The sequence below is a fragment of the Pleurodeles waltl genome, chromosome 1_2 (assembly GCF_031143425.1).
Source record: "Pleurodeles waltl isolate 20211129_DDA chromosome 1_2, aPleWal1.hap1.20221129, whole genome shotgun sequence".
NCBI classification, from domain to species: Eukaryota; Metazoa; Chordata; class Amphibia; order Caudata; family Salamandridae; genus Pleurodeles; species Pleurodeles waltl.
Window position 1 is genome coordinate 1,277,430,511 of NC_090437.1, and position 23,456 is coordinate 1,277,453,966.

The following is a 23,456-nucleotide window of genomic DNA, read 5'->3' on the forward strand; positions in this document are numbered from 1 at the left end:
AGACTATGATGGCCTGTCTACGGTGGTGTAGCCCCCTGATGTTAAACATCGCTTTTAGTATGCTTTTTCGGTCCTCCAATGTGGACTTGCATAGACAGATTATGTGTACCATTGTTTCGGGTCCTTGGCCAGCATAGCTTCCTCTCTTCGGTGCATTGCCATTGTGGCAGGTGTAAGAGTGATTGAAGGCACCCCAGGCGATATTTCAGGAACCTTCCTGTGTGGGCGCTGGACCCAGATCTAAGGAATCGTTGCGGCTTCAGTGCATAATAGCTAACTATTGTTACCCAAGCATGATGCCACTTTGGGACTGCTTTTTTTTATCAGCTACCATTGAAATGTGATTGATTGGTTTGTTTAGTGTGTCCTTAAATTGAGAATAGCTGGTATTTGTGCCCAGTATGGGATTTAGGCCAAAAGTTGTTAATGACTATGCGAGGTGGGCTCGGGCTGGGGAGTAGTCTCTAGTGGCAATTGGTTTTCTGGTTTAGTGTCTTTATGCTAGTGTTTTTTTTTTTTTTTTTTGTTTAGCTTGAAGCAGCTTTTACTAAACACCCCTTGTCTGACAAGGGTTTGTTTTGTAAGGCCAATCTCCAGCCTCAGCTGGCAAGTTAATGCGTATCGAGGCAGATGGGATAGAGACCTGGAGGTTTTGGCTATGATCTTATCCAGAAGGAGGCCGCCTCTTCCCCTTAAGACCTTGCGACCAAAGGCTAGGGTTGCTACCAATTTAGCCTGGATTATCTGCAGAAGAGGTGTGAATGTTGGTCTGGCAATTGTTGGTCTGAGAAGATGAAAGGCCATTAGTAGGGAGTTGACTTTCAGCAACATAGTCTTTTTATGGTGATTAAAAAACCTTAGTCTGTTAAACGGCAGTCAAAGGTTGCATCAAGTTTTGTTGTTTCCAGGTGCCATGTCAAGGAGCTGGTAGCTCACTTCCCTATAAGCATGTTTTTCCTTTATTCCTATTTATTTCCATTAGGTTCATTCTTGAGTAGACTGATGTGGCATTCAGAAGTCTTTGGAGGCCAATCTTTGTGCAACTGATCAAAACTAGAGCAACGGCGTACATCAAGCTTGGCAGGTGTTTTCCCCATATTCTTGGTGCATGTGAGTTAACCTTGTCTAATGCTGGTGGTAGGACTGCCTGAAACAGATTGAAAAGGATGGGAGGAGCACACACCCTTGCCCTAGGCCCGGATTAGTTTGAATATTCCTGAACTGGTGAGTACCATTCCCCAGTTTTATTCTGGCCAATGTGTCCGTGGAGGGACACCTGACCCAAAAACTGAGGGTCAGTTCACTCAGAAACTACTTGTGAAACAACATTGATAATTACACTCTCAGATTTCTCTCTTTCTGTAGCAACTCAATGTGTAAGATGCAATCTACAAACAAACTTTGGTAAATAGCAACTATCCTCGGGCAACCACCGCCAGTCAAGAGTGCCTCTTAGCCTTGGGACAGTCAAGCCTCCCAATTTGCATCTCATACAATGTAGTCCTGACTCCGTTGTATGATCATACCAAGTCTTGCAAAGTTATTGCTACTTGAGAGGAGGTTAGGGTAGCGGTTGAGAATGACTAAATAGATGAATACTGTTAATGCATATTCAGTTTGCCCTCACTATCGTGACCAAGCCCTGGAAGGGAAGGCAAGAGGAATGGAGTGAACCAGAACGGTTTCTAGATGTCTCACCACATACTCTTGACACTGTTCAGTGAAGTCTTTTTATATTGTTTTCGCAGTTAGGAACTTTCTGACTTATCTGAAATGTCCAACTCTGACCATACTTAAGGATAAGGTTTCTGAAAGTACCACTGAGCTGAATTTTATCAGATAAAAATAAAACAATAACAGTAACCAGAAGACACAAGGTTCTGCTATGAAAAGGGTTGTCAATGGTTGCTACAGGGCATGGATAATGTGGCTAAATGTGGACATCTGGAACCTCACAAACCACCACCTAAGCAAGTTGGTGGCACTGCTCAATTGTTTACTGACAATGCAGGAGTTCTGATTTGACTTCTTTGAGGAAGGTGCCCAGTCTGCCATCCTACCCATGCCTTCCACTAGTGCTAAGTGCTGCAGGGTTTCCAGTATGTTGCCATATTTCGCTCTCACTGTTGCTGTCAAAGTACCAAGCTAGCTATTGTAGGAAGCTGGCTCTTTATACAGTGGACCAAAAAAAATTACACTGTGCAACCAGTCCACGCAAACCCCAGAGGAATTACAGAGGCACAAATGACACCCCAAATGCTCTCTTTGTGGTAGTGTGGGTGAGCGGTTAGGCAAATCAGAGGGTACTGCTAAGCATGAATTGCACACACACAGGCAGTGAGACACACTCAATAAAGATATTTGACACTAATTTATAAAAATAAAACATACATTTATATAAATTTTGATACCAAGATCATTGGAATCAGGTGAGTACATTTTGGGTTATGAATTATTACAGTTCTCAAAAGTGCAATTTTTGTTAATCTATGGGAGGAAAAAACATACTGCATTCAAACACTTAACAACGATTTACAGGACTGTTCTCCAGGACTTAATGTAAGTAAGGGGCAAGGTCCGAGGCCAGACCAAAAGGTCAAATCAGGATGCTCTGGGACATACGTGTGCAGAGGTGTGGTCTGGCGTCGGGTGTCCCATTCCACCCAATAGAGAACGATTGTGTTACAAAGATGCTGCAGGTAGGGACCAGGAGACCAGTCCAGGTGAACCACCAAGGGGGTTCAGTTCTTGAAATGCTCTGGGATGTAGGGACACCTTTGGTCCTCTCCTTCTCTGTCTGGGGCGGCCGGGTGTGGAGGTGCCTTGAACCATCAGGCTTCCATCACCAATAGCAGTCGCAGTAGAGAGAGCCTGTCGAAAGAGGCTGCAGGCGTGGACTGGGGGTCCAGTCCGACCGAACCAACAAATGGGCTCAGGTCTCACAAAGCTCGGGGACGTAGGAACACCTTTGGTTCTCTTCTCCCCCGTCCGGGGCGGCTGGGTGCAGAGGTGTAGAGGACAGTTGGGTTCCATTACTGGAGGCAGTCGCAAAGTCACGATATAGAGGGGTCTGCAGAAAGAGGCAGCATGCAGCATTGGGAAGTCCACAGTGGGCCAACTCAAGGTGGGCTTATCTCTGGAGAGCCTGGGAATCACACTGACACCGCTGGTCCACTTCAACTCTGGCTAGCAGGCACCGGTGCAGTGGTGCTGTCCGCTGTCGGGTTTTGGCAGTCTGGGGTCCTCTCAGTTCTTTTTGGGTTGCCTGCAGATGCAGTGTAGCAGCTCCTCTGCTCCAATGGAGATTCGTTTGGCGATTAGCAAAGCACTGGCAGGTCTCCAGGCTACTTGGAGGATGCACAGCGGCAAGATGAGTGTGTCTCCACGAAGGTCGTGTGCAGAAGGCAGGCTGGCACGGCTGGCGCCAAGTCAGTCATGCTCCTCCATTCTCTGGTCAGCAGTCTTCTTTGTCCACTCCATCTTTTGTGTCCATCGAAATCTGAAGTTCTGGAATCAGGGGGTCCCCTAAGTAGTCAATTGACAGTAGTAGCCAATGGGCTGCGTACCCCTGGGGTCACTATGCCCCCTAGATAACCGCTTCCTTTGGGGAGTGGGCATCACCTTGTCCCAGAATTCCTAATTCCACCACACACAAGATGGTGTAGTTCGTAATTCTGTGTTCACTTCAGGCTGGTCACCCTAGAGCTGTGTCCAGCCTGCAAGTGCAACACATCTCCTGCATAGCTAATTTTCCCACCTGTCCAGGCTCCAAATGGGCCCTGGCCAGCGGGATCGGCATCTCCTCACCTCTGAGGGAAGCCAGATCCGCATACCAAAGGCTCTTTGAAGCCCCCTGCCTTGGAATGCAGATTTGCAGGTCATCCTTTTGGGATGGGTGTGTAACACCCCTGCCAGAGCAGGCTTTGTTACTGACCGCCTGAGAGCAAAGGCCCTCACTCTTGGGGGTCAGAAACTTGTCTGTTGGAGGCAGACAGGTGGAAACCAGTCAGTCAGCACACCAGTAGCTGATAGGTTTTTCAGGCTGCACGTATTAAATCCATCACTGGAATCAGTGAAGGTTTATTAATATTAGATGTTTGGTACCAAACATCCTTAGTTTCAGTGAAGCCGTCATGTAGCTAGAGAACTCGTATTGACCAGTGTCTAGTACATGTACTTAAAATGGCTTCCCTGATCGCTTACTATGTCTAAGGATGGATAAAGACAGCAGGTGCATATAATGCAGATATGTCCTCACTTGTAATCTAATGCTCTCTGCCTTAGGGCTGTAAAGCCTGCTGTAAGGGTGACTTACAGATATTACAAACAGTATTTTAGGGGACATGGCACACAAGTGTGTCAGGTTGTTTTTCACTTTTTGGAGCACCTTGTCACACAGCCTGCAGTGGCAGACTGTATATGTTTGTGCTGGGTTCCTTAGAGTGCGACACGTTATGCTGCAGCTCTTAGGGGGCCATCTTTAATACCTATGTACTAGGTCCCAGAGGTACCACTTACTAGGGAGTTACAAAGGCGCTAAAGGCTTGGTCACTTGGGGTCAAGTGACCATTGCCTTGTTTTTTGGGAAGGCACACTGGCACTGGGGACCTGGTTAGCAGAAACCCAGTGCACCTCAGTCAAAGTTGCATCAAATACCAAGCAAAAAGTAGGGGTGGGCTACTGAACCAAAACCTAGTTTCTTTCAGCTATCAGTGGTGTGGGTAGATTGAGCCCACACCATTGATCCTAGTGCCCTGAATTACTTTGGTGCCCCATAGGTACACTTTGAGTGTGACATGTGGGACATCTTGGGAGAGGAGCAGGGTTTGTAGCGTAGGCATAATAAAAGATGTGCTTGTAACACGTTGACCTCTTGGGGAATCCTGGCACTTGATGACAAATGTTTATCGCTACCCAACTGAATGGTACTTATTTTATTGGTTTCTGAAGGGTGAATGGCTTAGTGGATCAATCAATATTTTAACCAATGACAATGAAGTCAAATACAGGTCCCTAGAGTGGATACATTAGTCCACTGAGTCACCAGAGCCAGCATCTCCAGCTGTTTGAGTCGTGTGGTAGTGGAACTGAGGCACCTGGAGCAATGGCCTCTATGTTTGGGTGGCTTTCTTCACAATATCCTAAGATGTTAGCCTCTCAGTTATTTTGTCAGTATGAGCAAAGATGACTATGTGAATTCAAGTGAATGGCATTATGTGATACATAACTTTCATGCACCTTCAATACTGATGACTTGTTGTGATGCACGTATATAAACATATTACTTACAGCTCACTCCTACCACTATAAGTACCAGCATGAACTTTGTTGATTGCATAGACGCTTGGAGCGCATTATTGACTAATGACGCAAAGACATATGGTGGCAGACAGACGCATGCTAGTAGCACAAATGATGAGGGGTAGGTTTCAGTTCCCAGTAAAAGGGTGGCACGCGTATCGCTTCCGTTGATTGCAGGGTCGGACTGGGACACAAAAAAAAAACCTTGGCACTAAATTAAAAGTGGCTCCATTAGTGAATTTGAAAGCTAAAAAAGTGGCCCATTTTTGCAACGTGGGGCAGTTTTGAACTTGCAAATACAAGCTGCGTTAGTGTTTTGCGAGATGTGGAAGAATTGCATGGATTTGAGCTTGCTCAAAAGTGTTTTTTTAATTTTTGGAAAATCAACAGTGTAAACCTGCTCAGCAGACCGTAAAACAGGTTTGCGAACAACTAAAATACACGGCCCACACAGTACTACTCTATGCATCACTTCAAGACCAGAGTACCACCCACCAGAGTCACTGGAGATGGATGAGATACTTTCTGGGATGACCCTGCATCTTAGCACTTCCTTTATGCATATTACTGCCTCGCTCTTCATTAATTGGTATGTTTGCGCAATACCATCTATTCTGTACTACACCAATTACTCTGTGGGCGATGCCCTGAAAACTCATTTTTGTCTGAGTACAGACTAGACTGAACCCTTCACAAGGGGCCCTTTTTGTGTGCAGTGAAACACAAGCCCTATCTAGGAATGGCAACAAGCAGTGGTCCAGAGGACCACTTTCTACTCTAAAATAACTGACCCAATAAAGGGAATTGCCATCCTAGTATGTGTCTTTGTAAAACAGAAAATACTTTAATCACAAGGTTCTAAGCAATCTACATACTCCAATAGCCATATACCTGTTATTCTGGGGTTACCTACCCTGGGCTATTCTCTCACCCGCTCCTCTTGTAATGAGCATAATATTTATTTATGGCAGAAGTCACAGCACTAAAACTTTGGTCCCCTTGTTCCATAGAACTCCATTCCCCTTCTTCTAGATTGCATAACTCTAGATCTATTTATATTATGGTCTTTTATATGGTTCATATGCATTCATTGCTATGAAATACACAATGTTGATTGGCTGCCAAATAGCAGGCTACAACACCCTGCTGACAGGGACATGGTAAAATCCAGGTAACCCAAGTAACTTTTTATAGTTAAAGGAAATTGGGCAGTTCTACACATTTGGGTTCAACCAATTTATTATGTTTCCTTCCAATCCTATTTACATATGTAGAGCAGAAAGAAATGCTTTTGAAGGGAATGCTTCAATGATACACAGACTGAAACCTAAAGGTCACCTTTGTCTCATTCCAGCCTGTTAATAAAGGCATACTGTGGTTTATGGATGTGTCCTCTATGCGCTTGAGTGAGCTGGACCATATTCATGCCACCGGCTGTGTCTCCACTCGGGTATCCGGCTTGAGGTTGATTAGGCTGTTGCTTGCTTGGGCCAGCTCAGTGATGGAGACTCTGCCTCTCTGTCGGATGAACTGAGCCACTGCGGTCAGCTCCTCGGGTGTGATGTAGATGAACTTTCCCCTGTCATCAATGACACCTGAGAAGACATAGGTCAGTGAGCTAAACAAGTAACAATTAAAAAAGCATCCTCCTGGTATGCATGACAAGCTCCCACTATGCTTTTGTACAATTTAAAATCTCGCTAACATCTCGTTGGACTGTCTCTTCGATTCTAGTGGCTGTATTTCCACCGGTGATGCCACTTGCCTGCAGGGTAAGACCCCCTGTGGACCAAACAGCCACCTGACAGCCTTAGACACCGCCCTTCATCAAAGCACTCCTCATGTCTCCAACGCCATGATTCATACTCAAGCACCTATGGGTCATATCTCATACCTTCAACCCCCTCCATAATTCAAAACCCTTGTCTCCATCCTATCCGTCCTACCTCACAAAACTGACCCCGTGTCGCTGGTCATAACCAGTGACTACACCTTATGCCTGTGACCCCCAACCCATGAGTCTGCTGCCTGGTGCTGTCAGCCCTTGCCACTTCCCATACCAAAATGAACCACCTTAGACCAGGTCAACATTATTAAATCAACTGAAACACCCTCCTGCCCTGCTTGAGATTCTTAGTCAAAATGAGAAACTCAAAACCACCAAGTCAGACAAGATTGCACCGCTGGCAAAACTGTTCCCTCCCCAAGACTGAAGAACCGTGGCATTTCGTCTTGTCCTCTCATACTCCATTCTTGTGGGACACACCTGGTCTAAAATTTGGGCAGTAGTCTATTTCAGATGCTAAACCAAACAACCACTTCTCTACAATACAACTTTTGTTTTATTTTTCGATGTCATTCATGTTATTTCCAATTTATCATGGCTGTTCCACTCTTCCCACCATCCTCTGTTATCCCTAGTGGCTCTCAGTCCATAAACCGCTCTTTCCACACATGCTTGCTTGATTCCAGAAGTGTCCAGGCCTCTTCCATCCTACATGGCATCCTCGACACTTAACGTGGCCGCTTTCACCTAGATTTCTTTACTCACAAACACAGTTACTACCACCAGGATTAAATCGCTCAAATCTTCCCATTTTCCTCTCAACAACCCTTCACTTAATATCTAGAACACAAGATGTGGTACCCTCACAAAGAACCTCAAATACTACATCCTGCCCTTTCTAACTTCACAGTATTTGTAATACTGTCTGGTTATCGTCTGTGAATATTAAGGTGTAAGGATTGTGTGCGGGATGCAGCAGTAACCAAACCAAGACATATGTACTGCACACCTTTCTGTTGACTATGGATGCTTTTTAATCTTTCATAATCCTACTGATCATGTCACCAGTCTTAATCACCTTGGTTGGATCCCTGGCCTGTCAATGTCAGATTGCAGATATCCCTCTGGTTTTCCATGCTAATGGTTTTTCGCTATACTTAACATGGGTACGTTTTACTTTTTCTTCTAGCCAATCCAACGAAAGATGCATAAGGCTAATAAAATATATTTCAGTTTATACCTGTTAATGTACCATCAGCGAGCAGGTCCTGTATCCTGTTAATAGCGTCCTGATGAATCAAGAAGAATAAAATTGATTATGTTGTAACTTAATAATGAATTCTGGATACTCAAAAGCATGTACGAACAAACCATATAGTATACGTTCACAATGCACACTCGCTTTCTCGTGCAGCACTCGCTCTATAACACACCCACCACCCCTATTGTAAACAGTAAGAAGACAAAAATACTTTTTTTCCTAATTAATTTATTGAGTTCCTAAAGCAACTTCAAACTAGAGGCGTCTGACCTCGTTGAAACCATCATGCGCTAAGAAGAGATATTTTTCCACCATTTTTAAGTTCCTTTCGAGACCCGTCCTGTTAGATGAAGTCTAGTGCGCTAGACAATTTCCCAAAGTAACACCACATCCTCTGTAGCCTGAACTCTTCAAAGTACAACTGGCTCTATAAACCCAATGTGCTACATGTGTAACTGAAATAATCTTACTCTTAAACTCTGGGGGGAAAACTCAGCAAAAGACACAGATCTCATTAACTTCTGTCCTCTAACTGGCTGCTTTATTCCTGGCGAAGTCTATCAACAGCTACATAGCAACTCAACCATCCAAGCTCTTCATGAAAACAACCAACTTAGGGAATATTCTTCTGGCTTCAGCTGCAAAACATATGCATATAGTTAACATAGAATCACTGGGAGGTATGTTAGCTAAGTTCAGCATCTAAACCTACATATATGCGAATGATATTCAGTATCAAAATAACAACTCAACTCATCCACGGGAAATTAAATCAACCATAAAACTGATAGCATCAATTTAAATTCATTTAACAAAAATGAACAAAGATTTTGCCTCTTGTATCAACCACCTGTCAACAATCTACCAAAAGTGTAATATCCCCTGAAGGCAGTCCATTATACAGCTGCAAAGCCCACCTCAGATAAACAATGGTCTAAACACATTACTTGAGTTTTGACACAGTCATGCTGGCTCCCAGACTATACCGGGCGCATTTTGACAAAGTCTTTTTTTTAAATACAATGCCCTCCACCATGAAACCTCAAAATACCTGGAAGAAAAAGTATATTCTCAGGTGGCACTAGAGCACTTTGCAGCAAAGAAGAACTAAGCTTGGAAATCCCTTTGTCAAAAAAGAAGAGACCATCATTCAAACTTTCTCTGTCTGTGCCCACATATTTGGGACGCTTTTCTCATAACCTTCATAAAGCACCATTCTCCAAAATTTCCAAAAGATCTGAAGCTTCAAAAGACACCTAATCCGTGACATATAATTTGGCCAATACACTGACCCAACACCTCACCCATGTTTTTGTCTACGCTCACACCACTCCATGGGCACTACACACAAATGGGCCATATTAACCTACTGACAGCACTAGTCAGAAATCTCACCTCCAGCAAGTAATGCATATGGACTACCACAAGCACACCAATTACAACAAGAGTTCTTACATGAAATTAGATCTTTAACAAGGAAAGGAGTAACTAGGATAAGTGTGATCACAAAAGAAATGAGGGAATACAAAATAAACTTGAGTGAAAGAAAAGAAAAATAAATAACATGTAGTTTGAATAAGGCAAGGGGAATTGTACGGAAATTAAATTTTTAATGGCAGAGCTAAATCTGTCAGTATGTGAACATAAAATGAAAGGTGAAATCATGGGGCCAAAACAAAGGTCGGGAGACACAATAAAAGAGCGAAGAAGGAGGAGCAAGGTGCAGTCTCGTAAAATTCTTCAGAAGGCCAGGAAGAAGGTGACTGAAAGCAAATCAGAGTCAATTAAGACAAATCAGCAAATAAATAGAAAACTGCAACACACAGGGTTTTTCTTCGGCCTAGACTTTACATGTTTACCTGTGCCCTTAAGCCAAAATGTGAACCCAGGTCCTCCAGAAGCACCACCTTTGTGTTCTAAAAATAAATAGAAATAAACAAATGAATACCTGTCCAACCATAAAATGTCAGTTTTGCAAATGCGACACATAGCTTGGAAATATAAATATCTGAATTTCTTTAGTGCCTGTATTTCATAGGTCTAAAAGTGCCACTATAGTGTATGTCTGATAGAGACTTCTAATTGCAGACTCCTTACTTTAGAATTTCCCCCAGGCATCAGCCTGGATCTAGAGATTTTTCTCAGGCTGTACCCCTGCATGTCGTTAGATGGTGTCGGTCAGCTTTGTGTCCGTCGTTGGCACGTGCGCGCCAGATATGATGTTGCAGGACCTAAATTGGTGCCACTCCAGTGTGCTAAAATAAGTTGTTTTCTTTCCGCATCAGCCAAGTGCAGATCTGAAGAACAGGTACCCCACAGTCACTTTCTGATTGTCGAGGCACAAGAAGAAGTCGAAGAAGAACAAGCGTTCTTCAACTTCACCCCATCGGTCGGCCAAAACGATGGGGGACAATGAGTGTCATCGTTCCAGGCCTCCGTCCTTGGAGCCTGCGTCTGAGCCAACTCTTCGTCTCCCAGAGTCTGCGGGACTTGGGAGTCCCTGCCCAACTCCACGAGTTCTATGAAACCATGCAATTCATATTTGGGCAGTCGGACTCCAATGCAGCGCCTTTGGGCACCATGGAGTGGGCAGGGCCCCCTCATGTTCCACACCGGCAGCTTCGGCCTCGGTGGGCACTAATGGATCCACATCTGGATCCAAACTGGCATCAGTGGCACCAATTTGACCTTCCCCAATGATGGTTCCAACAACGACGCTCTTGACACCACTTGTGCCCAGGGTCGGCATCAACCCTATCCATTTCCAACATGAAGCTGAAGCGCAATGCCGATTCCAACTTCAACAGGGACTTTGCTCCTGAGGTTGGATTCTGACCCTTATTCTCTAGGGTTGGGGTACAGTAAGTATTTGGAGGGGTCACTAGACCCTTAGGAATACCAGCTTGAAGACCCATGGACTGGCGGACAGACCTGGGTGAGGCTAGTGGTCTGGACACTTCCCCTGTCACTGGAATGCTTTCTCCCCCTACCGTAGCTATGGAGGAGGAAGCGGAGGTGGCGTGGAGAGCGGCCAAAGTTGTGGGCCTCAAGCTGCCTTCATTGACAGTCAGGACTAACCTCTTGACAGAGGTGCTTCAGCCTGGGACTTCCACTTCTGAACTCCTTTTGGCTTTTAATGAAGCCCTCACTGATGTCCTGCTGAGGACCCAGTACAAACACAGCACACGGACGCCTGTGAAGAGGACTATTACCTGCCACCACCGACCGGCTTCAAATGACCCAGTGTTCCTAATGCAACACCCGACTCCTGACAGCTTGGTTATCCAAGCCTCCACGTGACGGGGTGCATTCCCTTTCGCACTCCTGGATATGGAATCCAAGAGGCTGGATCAACTGGGGATGAAGATTTTTTGTTCCTCCAGCCTAGCATTACAGTCTGTGAACACAGCATGCCTTTTGGGCCTTTACACAAATATCTTATGGTACACAGTTGTGCAAGTATTGGCACAATTCCAGGAGGAGGCCCAGGCCATTTTCTGCAAGCTGGTGCTTACAGGAAAGATGCAACTAAGTTCACAATCCAATGTGGGCTGGATACGACCGACTCACTAGGCAGATTGGTTGCAGCAATGGCGGCCTTAAAGCGTCACGCTTGGTTGAGGATGTCTGGCTTTTCGCGGGATGTCCAATCCACCCTTATGGACATACCCTTTGATGGCACCTGTTTCTTCGGAGACACAGCAGACTCGGCACTCTAGCGCTTTGAGGAGCCCCGGACTATGGACAGGTCCTTGGGCCTCACAGCTGCCCCTCACTCCCCTCAGTCTGCTTTTCGCCCCATTCGTGGCTACGGAAGGGGCGCCCTACCACGTCCGTTCCCCTCCAGCCACCATGCTGCCCAGCCTCTGAGTGGCCAGGGATGTGGAAACCAACATCCTCATGGATCAGGGAGCCAGCAGTCTAGCCAGTCCACTGCCTTCTCCCCTGCAGTAGCCTCCAAGCCTTCCTAGTCTGATGCTCCCCCACCAGGGACCGGTTGGAGGCAGGTTCACCATCAACAGCCCCGCAGTCCATCACGTCAGACAGGTGGGTTTTGCAAATAGTCCAAAGGGGTTACTACCTCCTCTTCGATACTGCCCCTCCATCCATGCCACCATCCTACAATCATATGACAGAGGATTACCTGGCAATTCTCTACAAGGAGGTTATGGCGCTCTTGACAAAGGGAGCCATAAGTAGTTTGTGGTTGTTATTCCTGCTACTTTCTGGTGCCCAAAAAGGACAAGGGCCTCCACCCTATCCCAGACCTTCAGTCCCTCAATCTATTACTCAAGAAGGAGAAGTTCAGAATGCTCACTCTGGCTCAGGTTCTATCTGCCCTGGACTCAGGAACCGGGATGGCAGCGTTAGACTTGCAGGAAGCCTATTTCCATATTCCCTACCTGCCGGCCCACAGACTTGCAACTCATGGTAGGCCACAAGCATTTTCAGTTCACAGTGCTCCCCTTTGGCCTTACCAGCGCCCCTCGGGCGTTCACAAAAGTGATGGCAGTGGTCATAGCTCACCTGCCCAGGTTAGGGATTTCAGTCTTTCTTTATCTCAATGATTGGCTGTTGAAGGCAGGTTCTCCCACCTCCAGACTACGGCGGACCTCCTGCATTCGCTGAGGTTCACTATAAAAGTGCCGAAGTCACACCTGACTCCCTCTCAGATGCTCCCTTTCAGAGGTGCTGTTCGGAACATGATGCAGTTTATGGCTTATCCTCCCGAGCGGTGAGTCCAGGATATTCAGGCTATAATAGCGATGTTTCAGCCTCTATCCTGGATTTTGGTGAGAATGACTCTGAGGCTGCTGGACCTCCAGCATCCAGTTGGTGACATATGCCAGATGGCATATGCGGGCTCTGCAGTGGGATCTGGAGTCCCAGTGGGAGCAGCGTCAGGGGAATCTCTCTGACATGGTCCGGATGTCGGAGGGAACTGCCCAAGATGTGCAGTGGTGGCTTTTGAGCCACAACTGGGTCAGAGGCAGACCCCTCTCCCTTTCCCAACCAGATCTCACAGTAGGGACAGTTGTGTTGCTCCTGGGATGGGGCGGCCACATGGGAGATGCGGAGTTCAAAGGCATCTGGTTTCCGGTGGAGTGTGGGCTCACATCAACCATTTGGAGCTCAAGGCGATCAGACTGGCACTGAAAGCATTCTTTCCCTCTCTCAAAGGGAAGGTGTTCACAGACAACACCACTGCCATGTAGTACAGCAACAAGCAGGTCGGGTGGGAGCATGGACCCTTTGTCAGGAGGCTCTGCACCTCTGGACGTGGCTGGAACATTAGGTAATTTACCTGGTGGTTCAACACCCTGCAGGCTCTCTGAAAGCCAGAGCGGACAAACTCAGACGACAATGTCTGGTCGATCATGAATGGCCTCTCAATCCAAAGGTGGCACAGGGTTTCTTTCAGCAGTGGGGAGAGCCTTGGTTAGATCTGTTCACTTCCACAGAGAACGTGCAATGTCAGCAATTTTGCGTGTTGGAGTTTCGAAGGCGGCACTCGCTCAGTGACGCCTTTCATCTCGAGTGGAGCTCAGGCTTCCTGTACACTTTTCTGCCCATACCACTTCTGCCCAGAGTTCTCAAGAAGATCAAGAATGACTGGGCCCATGTAATCCTGTGGCTCTGGACTGGGCACGAAGATTCTGGTATCCCAAGCTACTGAGCATGGCCATCGATCCTCCGATCAGACTGCCCCTTCGGGAGGATCCTCTGTCGCAGCAGCAGGGGAGGGTTCTCCACGAGAACCTGTCTAGCCTCTGCCTTCTTGTGTGGTGTTTGAGCGGTGGCAATTGACAACTTCTGACCTTCCACCCAAAGTCTGAAATCTTGGCAGCCAGGCGTCCCTCCACCAAAAGGGTATACGCCTGTTGTTGGAAGAAGTTTGTGACATGGTATACAGACAAGTCTCTTGACCCCCTCTCTGCCCTCTTTCAGAGTTCCTCCTGTTAATACTTTCTTTGGCCCAGCAGGGCTCTGCTTTGGGCTCCCTCAAAGGTTATTTGTTTGCTATCTCTGCGTTTCTGAGATTGCCTGGTCAACCCTCTTTTTTTAAGTCCCCTATATTTAGGAGGTTCCTTGAGGGTCTAACCCATATGTTTCCTCCTTCACCATTCATGCCTGTTAGACCTGGCATCCATGGCGTGGTTTCCCCTGTCTCTTTGCCTCTGCTTCCCGCATTTTTGACTGTGTGCTGGACTTCGTTTTTGCTAGTTTTAGAACTCTGGGCACTTTACCACTGTTGACCAGTGCTAAAGTGCTTTCTGTGTAAATTGTCACTCCAATTGGCTTTTCCATGATTGGCATATTTGATTTACTAGTTAGTCCCTAGTAGAATGCACTAGAGGTGCCCACGGCCTGTACACCTAATGCTACTAGTAGGCCTGCAGCACTGGTTGTGCCAACCCCCATGAGTAGCCCTGTAAACATGTCTCCGTCAGTGTCTGTGTGTGCAGTCTTGCACTGCCAATTCGACCTGGCAATTGTACCCACTCGCCTGGCCCACACCTTTCCTTTTACTACATGTAAGGCATCCCTAAGGTAGGCCCTAGGTAGCCCCATGGGCAGGGTGCAGTGTATTTAAAAGATAGGACATGTACTGGTGTGTATTATATATCCTGATAGTGAAATACTGCCTTTAAGTATCTTTTAAGTGCAGTGTCCCATTGGGAGCAGATGGTGACATCGAGTTTGGAGTCTCTGAACTCACAATTTAAAAATACTTATTTTGGTACAGTTGGTTTTCAGGTTGTCAGTTTGAAAATGCCACTTTTAGAAAGTGGGCATTTTCTTGCTTAACCATTCTGTGCCTCTGCCTGGTCTGTGGAATTCACGTCTGGGTCAGACTGACAGTTGAGTTGTATGTGAATTTCCTGTAGAGAGTGACACAAAGGGATCTGAGGAGTGCCCTGCATATCCTGATGAGTCTCCTTGGCTAGAGTGGGGAGGGAAGAGCTGACACTTACACCTGAAAGGGCTGTGCCTGTCCTCACACAATGCAGTCTCCAACCCCCCAAGTGTGTGTCTGGAGGCAGGACTGGGCAAGGCAGGATCTTGTGAACAACAGAAACTTTCCTTTGAAGTTTGCCTACTTCAAAGGCAGAAATGAGAATAAGTAGTGGACCCAAAACCCCAGAGATTTAGATTACTTCTGGGTCAAGAGGAACCTCTGCCAAGGAGAAGAGCTGAAGAGCTGGGGGAGGACTACTGCCCATTTGCCTGTGAGTGTGCTTTGCTGGGTTGGCCTGCAGTTGTTGCTTCTAGCTTAGAGAGACTGGACTTTGCTGTGTTTTCCTGCTAGAGGAGTGTCTCCAAGGGCTTGGACTGAGCTTGTCTCCTGTTTTAAAGGCTCAGGACCATCAAAGACTTATTCTGCCAGCAGCTGGACTCGCTTGCTGAGACTCCTACCCTGCCAAGTGGTGCCCTATTCAGTCCCTGGGCCCTTGAAAGGAGAAATTGGTGGAACCACAGCTGAACTCCATGCACCGGAGCCGAGCGGGACAAAAATCGACGCAGCACCTGCCTCGCTGCTGGAAAATCGCTGCAACACCCGCTTGCAGCTGCCGAAATTGACACATCACCCACGCAGCGCGGCTCTTCACCATTGTGTGTCAGGATTTCGCACGCGTCATTGATGGGCATCAAAACCCCAGTGAACCTGCACGGACCCGAGGATGCCCGGAAATCAACACATCGCTCTTCTGCGGGAGAGGGAAACAATGCATTGCCTACCCGACTGGTGAAGAATCGACGCATGGCCTCACTTGTGAGTCAGGACCCGACACATCGCTTACTTTTCCCGATGCATGCTCGCCCATGCAGATTTATTTTGACGCATGCCAGGTACTTTGTGTAAAAACAACACATCCATTGAATACTATGGATTAAGACTCTTTTTAAATTAAAATTCATATCTGTGCTTCTGTATGTTGGATTTTTGTCAGTTTAGTCTTCTTTGCTTTAGATAAATATTGCCTATTTTTCTACACTAGTGTGGAGTCGTTTTGTGGTGTTTTCACTGTGTTACTGTGTGTGTTGGTACAAATACTTTACACATTGCCTCTGAGATAAGCCTGACTGCTTGTGCCAAGCTACCAAGGGAGTCAGCAGGGGTTGTCTGAGGAGTGTAACTCCCTCACCCTGACTAGATTGAGGATCCCTGCTTGGGCAGAGTGCAAACTGACTGCTAACCAGAGACCTAATTTCTAACAATGCTCCAATGGAATTTGAATTTGGTTCTAAACTTCTTAATGTGCGCTTCCTTTGAGGAGCTCCATAACTGTCCTCTCAGGTCTCTCACATTACAAACGGCCTTCCTTGTGCCCATTACATCTGCCCATAGGGTGAGAGAGCTGCAGGCATTGTCATCTATGCCGCCCTACTTTTCCATCTATCCTGATGAAGTGGTGCTTCGCCCAGGGCTTCCTTTTTACCAAAAGTAGTCACGCCCTTTCAGGTAGACCAATCTATCACCTTGCCTACTTTTTATGCACCCTCTCATCCTTCTAATGAAGAGGAGAGAATCCACCGCCTGGACCTAATAAGAGTGTTGGCGTTCTATCTTCATCGTACCAATAGTTCCAAGTGGATGATCAACTCTTTGTTGGGTATGTGGGTGCAAAAAATGGTTGGGCAGGGCGGAAAGATTGGTTGTTCTCTGCATTAAAATGTGCTACGCATTGGCTAAAAAGCAACCCCCGCAGAGTTTGAGCTACTAGGGCGACAGCTCCAACCACTGCGTTAGCATGCAGAGTTCCAGTTCTGGACATCTGTCAAGCATCGTGGGCTTCACTGCACATGTTCACTAAACACTACTGCCTGGACATTCAGGTCCGAAGGGACGGTAGTTTGCCCATTTGGTCCTGCAGGACTTTCTGGTGGGATCTTGGTTTGCAGACCCACCTCCAGGGATGGTATTGCTTGGGTATCTATTTTAAGATAAGGCATCTGAAACTAGAAGTCTCTATCAGATTGCAGTCACTTACCTTCCCTAACGCCTTATCTGGTAGAGATATATTCTACCTAAAAATTCCTTGCAAACCCACTGATCCTCCCAGCTCTGCGAACTGATTTCTAGTGACAGGAACTTTTCTTTCAGGACCCTAGTTTTGATGCACCAATGGTCAGTGTCCTTCACGGCTATGTTTTTCTGGCATGGAAAGTTGTGAAAGAAAACTGGTGTCAGTGCACGGGGGTTGTCGCCTATATAGGTCTGACAATGTGCACAACGCCGATGATGGACATGGAGCCGACCAACTCCACCTAACAGTGCGCAAGGATACTTTTCGAGAAAAATCTCCGGATCCCGACGGACGCCTGGGGGAAATTCTAAGGTAAGGAATCTGAAACTAGAATCTGCATCTACCAAATAAGGCGTTACAGAAGGTAAGTAACTTGTTCATTATGTTATGTTATATGTTCCTGGTGCGTGTTTTCCTTTAAAAGACTGTGTACTAGTACGGAGGTGTTCGCTGGTAGAGAAAGAATGTCCATTTATTTACATTCTGACCACAAATGTATTCCCACGATCTGTTGTTACAACTGGTGCCTCCACCGACAGCCAGCATTCTCAGTGTAGGCATGATGATATCTGCATACCTGCTGTGGCTGGGAGGGCTACCCTGCCTTTCCCATCTTCATACCCACCCTTCCCATTCACAAACCTGGTAATAAGCAATAATGAACATTTAAAGAAAACACGTAAATAAAGTAACAGAGTGAACAATACAGAGATACTGGTGCAAGGTAGATGAGAAATAAGAGACTTGGAGGTAAAAAAGAGACTTCAAAGACACGTGTATGACTGAAAGAAAAGAAAGATGAAGCACCTCAGATACCGAGATGAGAGGAGAAAAACAGGAATGGAAGAGAGACTACTAATACACAAATATGTGATAAAAAGAGAAACAGTGATGGAAGAGAGGTCTCAAATATATATCGGAGACAGAATGAAAGAGTTTTCGGGGACATATATAAGAGAATGAGAAGAAACAAATAAGTGAAATAGAGAAAAGAAATGAGTATCAAATGCATATAAAATAGAAACATCAAAATCACATACATGAAAGAAAATGACCTAATAGAGATCTAAGAGAGACTTCCAGGTTGTTAAAATAACAGAAAAAAGATAGCGCGTGCAAGAGAAAATGATCAGAGGGAAAGGATCAAAGAAATTATCTGGGGAACAGTGATAGGACTTCAGGAATCTAGCAGAACTAGCCTGAGCTGACACCACTTGCATTGGATTGGAGGATGGGTGGCCCCAGACTAGTCCTCCATGGCCATAGGGACATCTTTCTTCTAACAACAGGCCTCCTCCCCACCACAAATGGCTCCCAACTAACAATGGAGTCTTGCTGCATTTTCGCAGAGGTCCTTAACAACTTTTTACCAAACGTATTGAAGTTAGAGGGCAGAATGTTCATACAACAATCTGGTGGGAAGAAATTGTTTATTTGACAATAGGCTTTTAGGTTATAGCGAGAGCAGAAAGGCCCTTCATCTTTCCTCCAACTTTCCCTCTCTCCTATTTCCACTCCTCACCACACACCAGTATTCTATTACATCATTCACTCTTAGCATTCCCAAAACCAGCTCAGGCATTCAGGGAACAGGTACACGCAGATTTCTACAGATGGGGAATTGTATCCCTTATGCAAATGCATATTTTTGTATTTTTAACTCCCTGGGGAAAAATTGTTCCCTGTGTAGAAATCCCTTCACTGCACTCCCACCAAAACACAGAAATCATCAAAGCAACTCTCCTGGCACAAGAGAGTGGATACTACAATATTCACTGCACTCTGGAAGCTCGCCCCATAATGCTTAGCAAGCACTCTTTTAAAAAACATTTTTGCCTATAACTCAGCCTGTAATGGTCCTAGGACAATGGGACCACCACCAAAACATTCAGCATAACACACTCTTGCTGTACAGGTCTGCACACTAGGTTTGTGGGAACCCCAAAATAATAACCCCTCCCACTACTCAGTGTCTGTCATTCTGTTTTCATGTGGTTATGCCCTGTAGGGGCTAATTATATGGTCACATGACCATGTTTCTTCAAAAAACGGTAGTTTTGATGTAGTGTCCTCTTTGGGCTTTTCTGAGCATTACGGTCAAAATACTACAATATTTGCAGCACTCTGAAACTCACTCTATAATGCTTTGCAGGGCATTCCTTTTACAAAACATTTTTCTCGTAACTCGGCCTGTGGTGGTCATAGGACAGTGGGACCACCTTCAAAACATGTTCACTACCAAGTGCTCTTTCTGTCTAGATCATCTCTGGGTCCCCACACTAGGTTAGTGGGGACCCCAAAATCATAACCCATCCCACCATGAAGTGTATTTGTAAGTTCTCTTATAGCTGGAACTTTTGTTTTACAGCTGGGAGTAGTTTGTGTTTTAAGGGCCTAGTTTGAAAAAATATTCCAGTAGGCCTACAACCTCTTTAGTTATATGCAGGGCCACTGGAACTATGTGGCAGAAAGGACCAAACTTTGCGGCAGAGTTGACCAATTAATGTGGCAAAAGAAGCCTAGTTATACATTTACAATACCAACAGCTCCAACTAAAGTAAACGTGAGACCTACTGTTCGCAAATGCTTGATTACATGTAGATATGGACACCTCTTTTGCCTTGCAGGCCTCAAAGGATTGGGAGGATCTTACAGATGGATGGGTGGAGCTTATAGTTCTCTACGCTGGCCACCCCCTTACTCAAACAATTATTGAATTTCATATTTTGAGACTGAAAGCTTACTTCTGTGCGCACATGCATTTGATTCTCTCAAACCTGCTTAATTGATACAAAATACCTTTGCTTTAAATTAACTTTCATTGCATTAACTCTTGTGCACAAACAGTTATCGAAAAGAAACAAATCATACACCGTTTTAACACTTCAAGTAGATATACTGAGGAAACTTTTGCAGGCAATAAATATGCAGAATTATGGAATAGGGTGAAATTACGATAGTAAATAAACAAAACAAATAACACCTTACAGATTTAAAAAAAAACACACATTACTAACATGTGATTAAACAACAAAAACATGTTAAAATCTAGAGTAAAATATTTTTGGCTACATTTCATATCCTATGGATTCTCAGAAATTATATTTTTTAGATTCAAGTTTAAAAAAACCTGTTAAGCAGATTACTTCCTACCGCCCTCAATGTTTACAAACCAACAGCCATATTTGCAATTAAATTAAATGTTCTACTAATAGACTAGGTATACGACTTCTACAAAGAACATATGTCCAGCATAGAGAATTCTGTTTCGACATATACCACAGTCTTTCTTATAATAACCTTTCTTTTGATATTAAACCTCTTAGCAAAGTTCAACTGGGGAAATAACCTACCCATTCCACTTACATTCTATCAATACACGTTATACTCAGATGAGTAAGCGTCATAATTTCTCACTTGGGACTGACAACACCCACGTAATTCCTCTCACTATGACATGATCTAAGTTGGTGACCTTTGTGATAAAAAGGCTCTTTATCAGGAGGGAAGAATTAAAGGTTTTGTCCATACAATCCGAGAAAGGCCTGAAAGGATCATGCTATTATACCAATATTGATAACTTGTTCTTGAATCTCAGGGTCAATTGTGTTCAGGAACGAGTGACACTGAATCCGCCACGGAAGCTGGGAAAGACATTGATGCTTGGTCAGTGAGGACTTGCTGGTTGTGTCGGTAGATGCAGCCCAGCTGGAGAACTGACCACTATGGACCGAAGACATATGAGGAAAAACCAGTCCATGGAATTCAGTTCTCAGAGCTGGGAAATGCTACAGATCGGATCCTCTTTGAAACGCGCAGTGACACCGGAGCACGAGGTTCGGGAAACCTTAAACTCTGGCCTTCAACATAATGGGAAAAGCATTCAGTTAGAGCCATGTTTGTCAGGAAATCATGAGAGGGCTGATCTTTTCTGGTTTAAAATGGAAGCCTGGGGTTGGCCCAGTTTAATACGTATCAACTGAGCCCCTTTCCTTAAACTGATCAACACTGGGCTTAGCACCTTATTTACATGTAACCATCAGTTAGCACAGCATCGATGCCACACATTCAACAATCGATTCCTTTGACCAGATGTGACGGTGGCAGCAGATCCAAGAACTCATCGGGTATCATACATTGAGAGACTTTTATCGCTTATCCCAATTCCTACCAGATGCCCTCTGATATATTTAGCTGCTGCTTAGCTGTCCACTCCTGGATGACTTTTCACCATAGCAACCATAATATCAACAAAACTGAAAGTTTCTGCTCTCTTATGGGAATACCTTGTTGCCATGTGTTACTATGACAAAGAAATACATCTTTTCTTTCCAACATGATATGCCTAGCTGCCCTGAGAACTGTGATGTACAGCCATTGTTCTGAGACTAATGCATATTTACAAGTGCTCTCCTTTTGATGCTGCTGTACTAAATGGAGGCTTGAATCTTGATCTGTATCATGCAATTTTACAACAGAGCACGACGGTCGCCCACACCTCAAATGTCCATGTTACTTGGTCATGCACTCTGCTTGTACTGCACTTCCAAGGAGCACTGACAACCTCTGGGGTTAGAAGCATCATATCAAAAACCAGACCTACACAAATAAGAAAAATATAACTAAATACTTTCGCTCTTCAAATGTACCATTAGCAATGTATCATTAACCAGTGCCAGGTTCTTTGGTTTTACTGAGGACTCTGAAGATTCAGGGGCCTTGTGCCTAAGGTCCCATAGCCTTGCATGAAAACCATTGTTGTCCTTTTTGCATTCTCAAAGCAGACAGCTCCAGCTGCCTGCCAGGAGACAGCTCTGTATACAATATTACATAGACCCAATCCTTGCTCACGTTTGCGTGGCTCTGACGTTCGTCTCAGTTGCCTTGCTCATATTTGTTGCTTTCCTCTCTTTTTGTGTTAGACCACCGCACAGGAGCTTTTTTGTTTCGCCTTTAGTGGGTCCGTAATCCTTTCAGCTCTGAATGCAGCATCACAAACGGAGCCACGTTTTAAACAATACCAGTTTGATGCCTTTCAGTGCTACCTAGCAGTCACTAGAAAAACTGCTGCTGACATGCAGAAGATACATTGATCCTTGACAGACTAGTATTAACAAGCATTGGTAACACCAATTGACCTCGCGTGTATGTAAAAGGTATGCAAGACTGATTAGCATTGCCAATGGTTGTGGGAAATGCTGTTGCAATATATCTTCTGGTATTTCATAAATTTGCAAAATCTCTTTGCTGACCATCTGGAACCCATATGACTCTAGTGGGATTAGTGTCCTCTGATATGCAGGGGCAAAAGGGACACTTACTTTTTTGAGATGCAAGAAAAGAATCAAGGGAACCTGCAGACATAATTGCATTTCTGGGGCAACCTTCACTAGAAAGAGGGCGTGTTGCTCCCTTTCCTCAAATACTCTCACATTTCTGAGGTGGCATGTTCCACTGTAGCTAAAAAGGTAGAATGGAGAAATTGCAGTCATGTATGTTCAGGAGTATAAAGAGAATACGTAGCATGTCTCCCCTCCAAAGTTAAGTGCCTCATTTTCTGTGAGATTATGTGCATGGAGGATCAGGTAAAAAAAATTCAGAAAAAGAAATGTAAGAAAGTCCAGCTGGCGAGAAGAAACACATGCAAGACGTGGTGTGCAGGGAGTAAGACATTCTCCTGGGGATAAAGAATGCAAGCGGAGCTTGACACACAGGATGAGGGGAAGCAGTGAGGGACTCAAGCCCAGAGACAAGGAAGGGAGAGACTGTGAAAAACAGCTTAGGGACGAGTGGGAGAGCTGCACGCAGAGAGAGAGAAGGGAGACAATAGGTTTAGAAGGTAAACAAAAAAAGGCGACGGGAGAAGGGCAAGGACATGACTGGTGTACTAATAATGTTAACAATATGGAGCCCGATTCACAGAGGTAAACTTAGACCAAAAGTCTAAGTTTACACTAAAAGTTTAAGTTTAGACCTAAAGTCTAAATTTACTCATAGTAAAGTTAGATTTTTGGTCTAAACTTAGACCAAAAGTCTAACTTTACTATGAGTAAATTTAGACTTTAGGTCTAAACTT

General features: G+C 45.2%; 1 protein-coding gene across 1 annotated transcript in view; it reads right to left on the minus strand.

The window, feature by feature from the left end:
- Positions 1 to 6,522: 6,522 nt before the first annotated feature.
- Positions 6,523 to 23,456, minus strand: part of DDRGK1 (DDRGK domain containing 1) — a 124,577-nt gene continuing 107,643 nt past the window's right edge. The window contains exons 7-9 of the mRNA XM_069204951.1: positions 10,208 to 10,264; positions 8,328 to 8,376; positions 6,523 to 6,896 (exon numbers count right to left, since the gene is read on the minus strand). Coding sequence (XP_069061052.1) covers positions 6,724 to 6,896; positions 8,328 to 8,376; positions 10,208 to 10,264 — 279 coding nt within the window. The 3' untranslated portion in view covers positions 6,523 to 6,723. The remainder of the gene's footprint in view (positions 6,897 to 8,327; positions 8,377 to 10,207; positions 10,265 to 23,456) is intronic.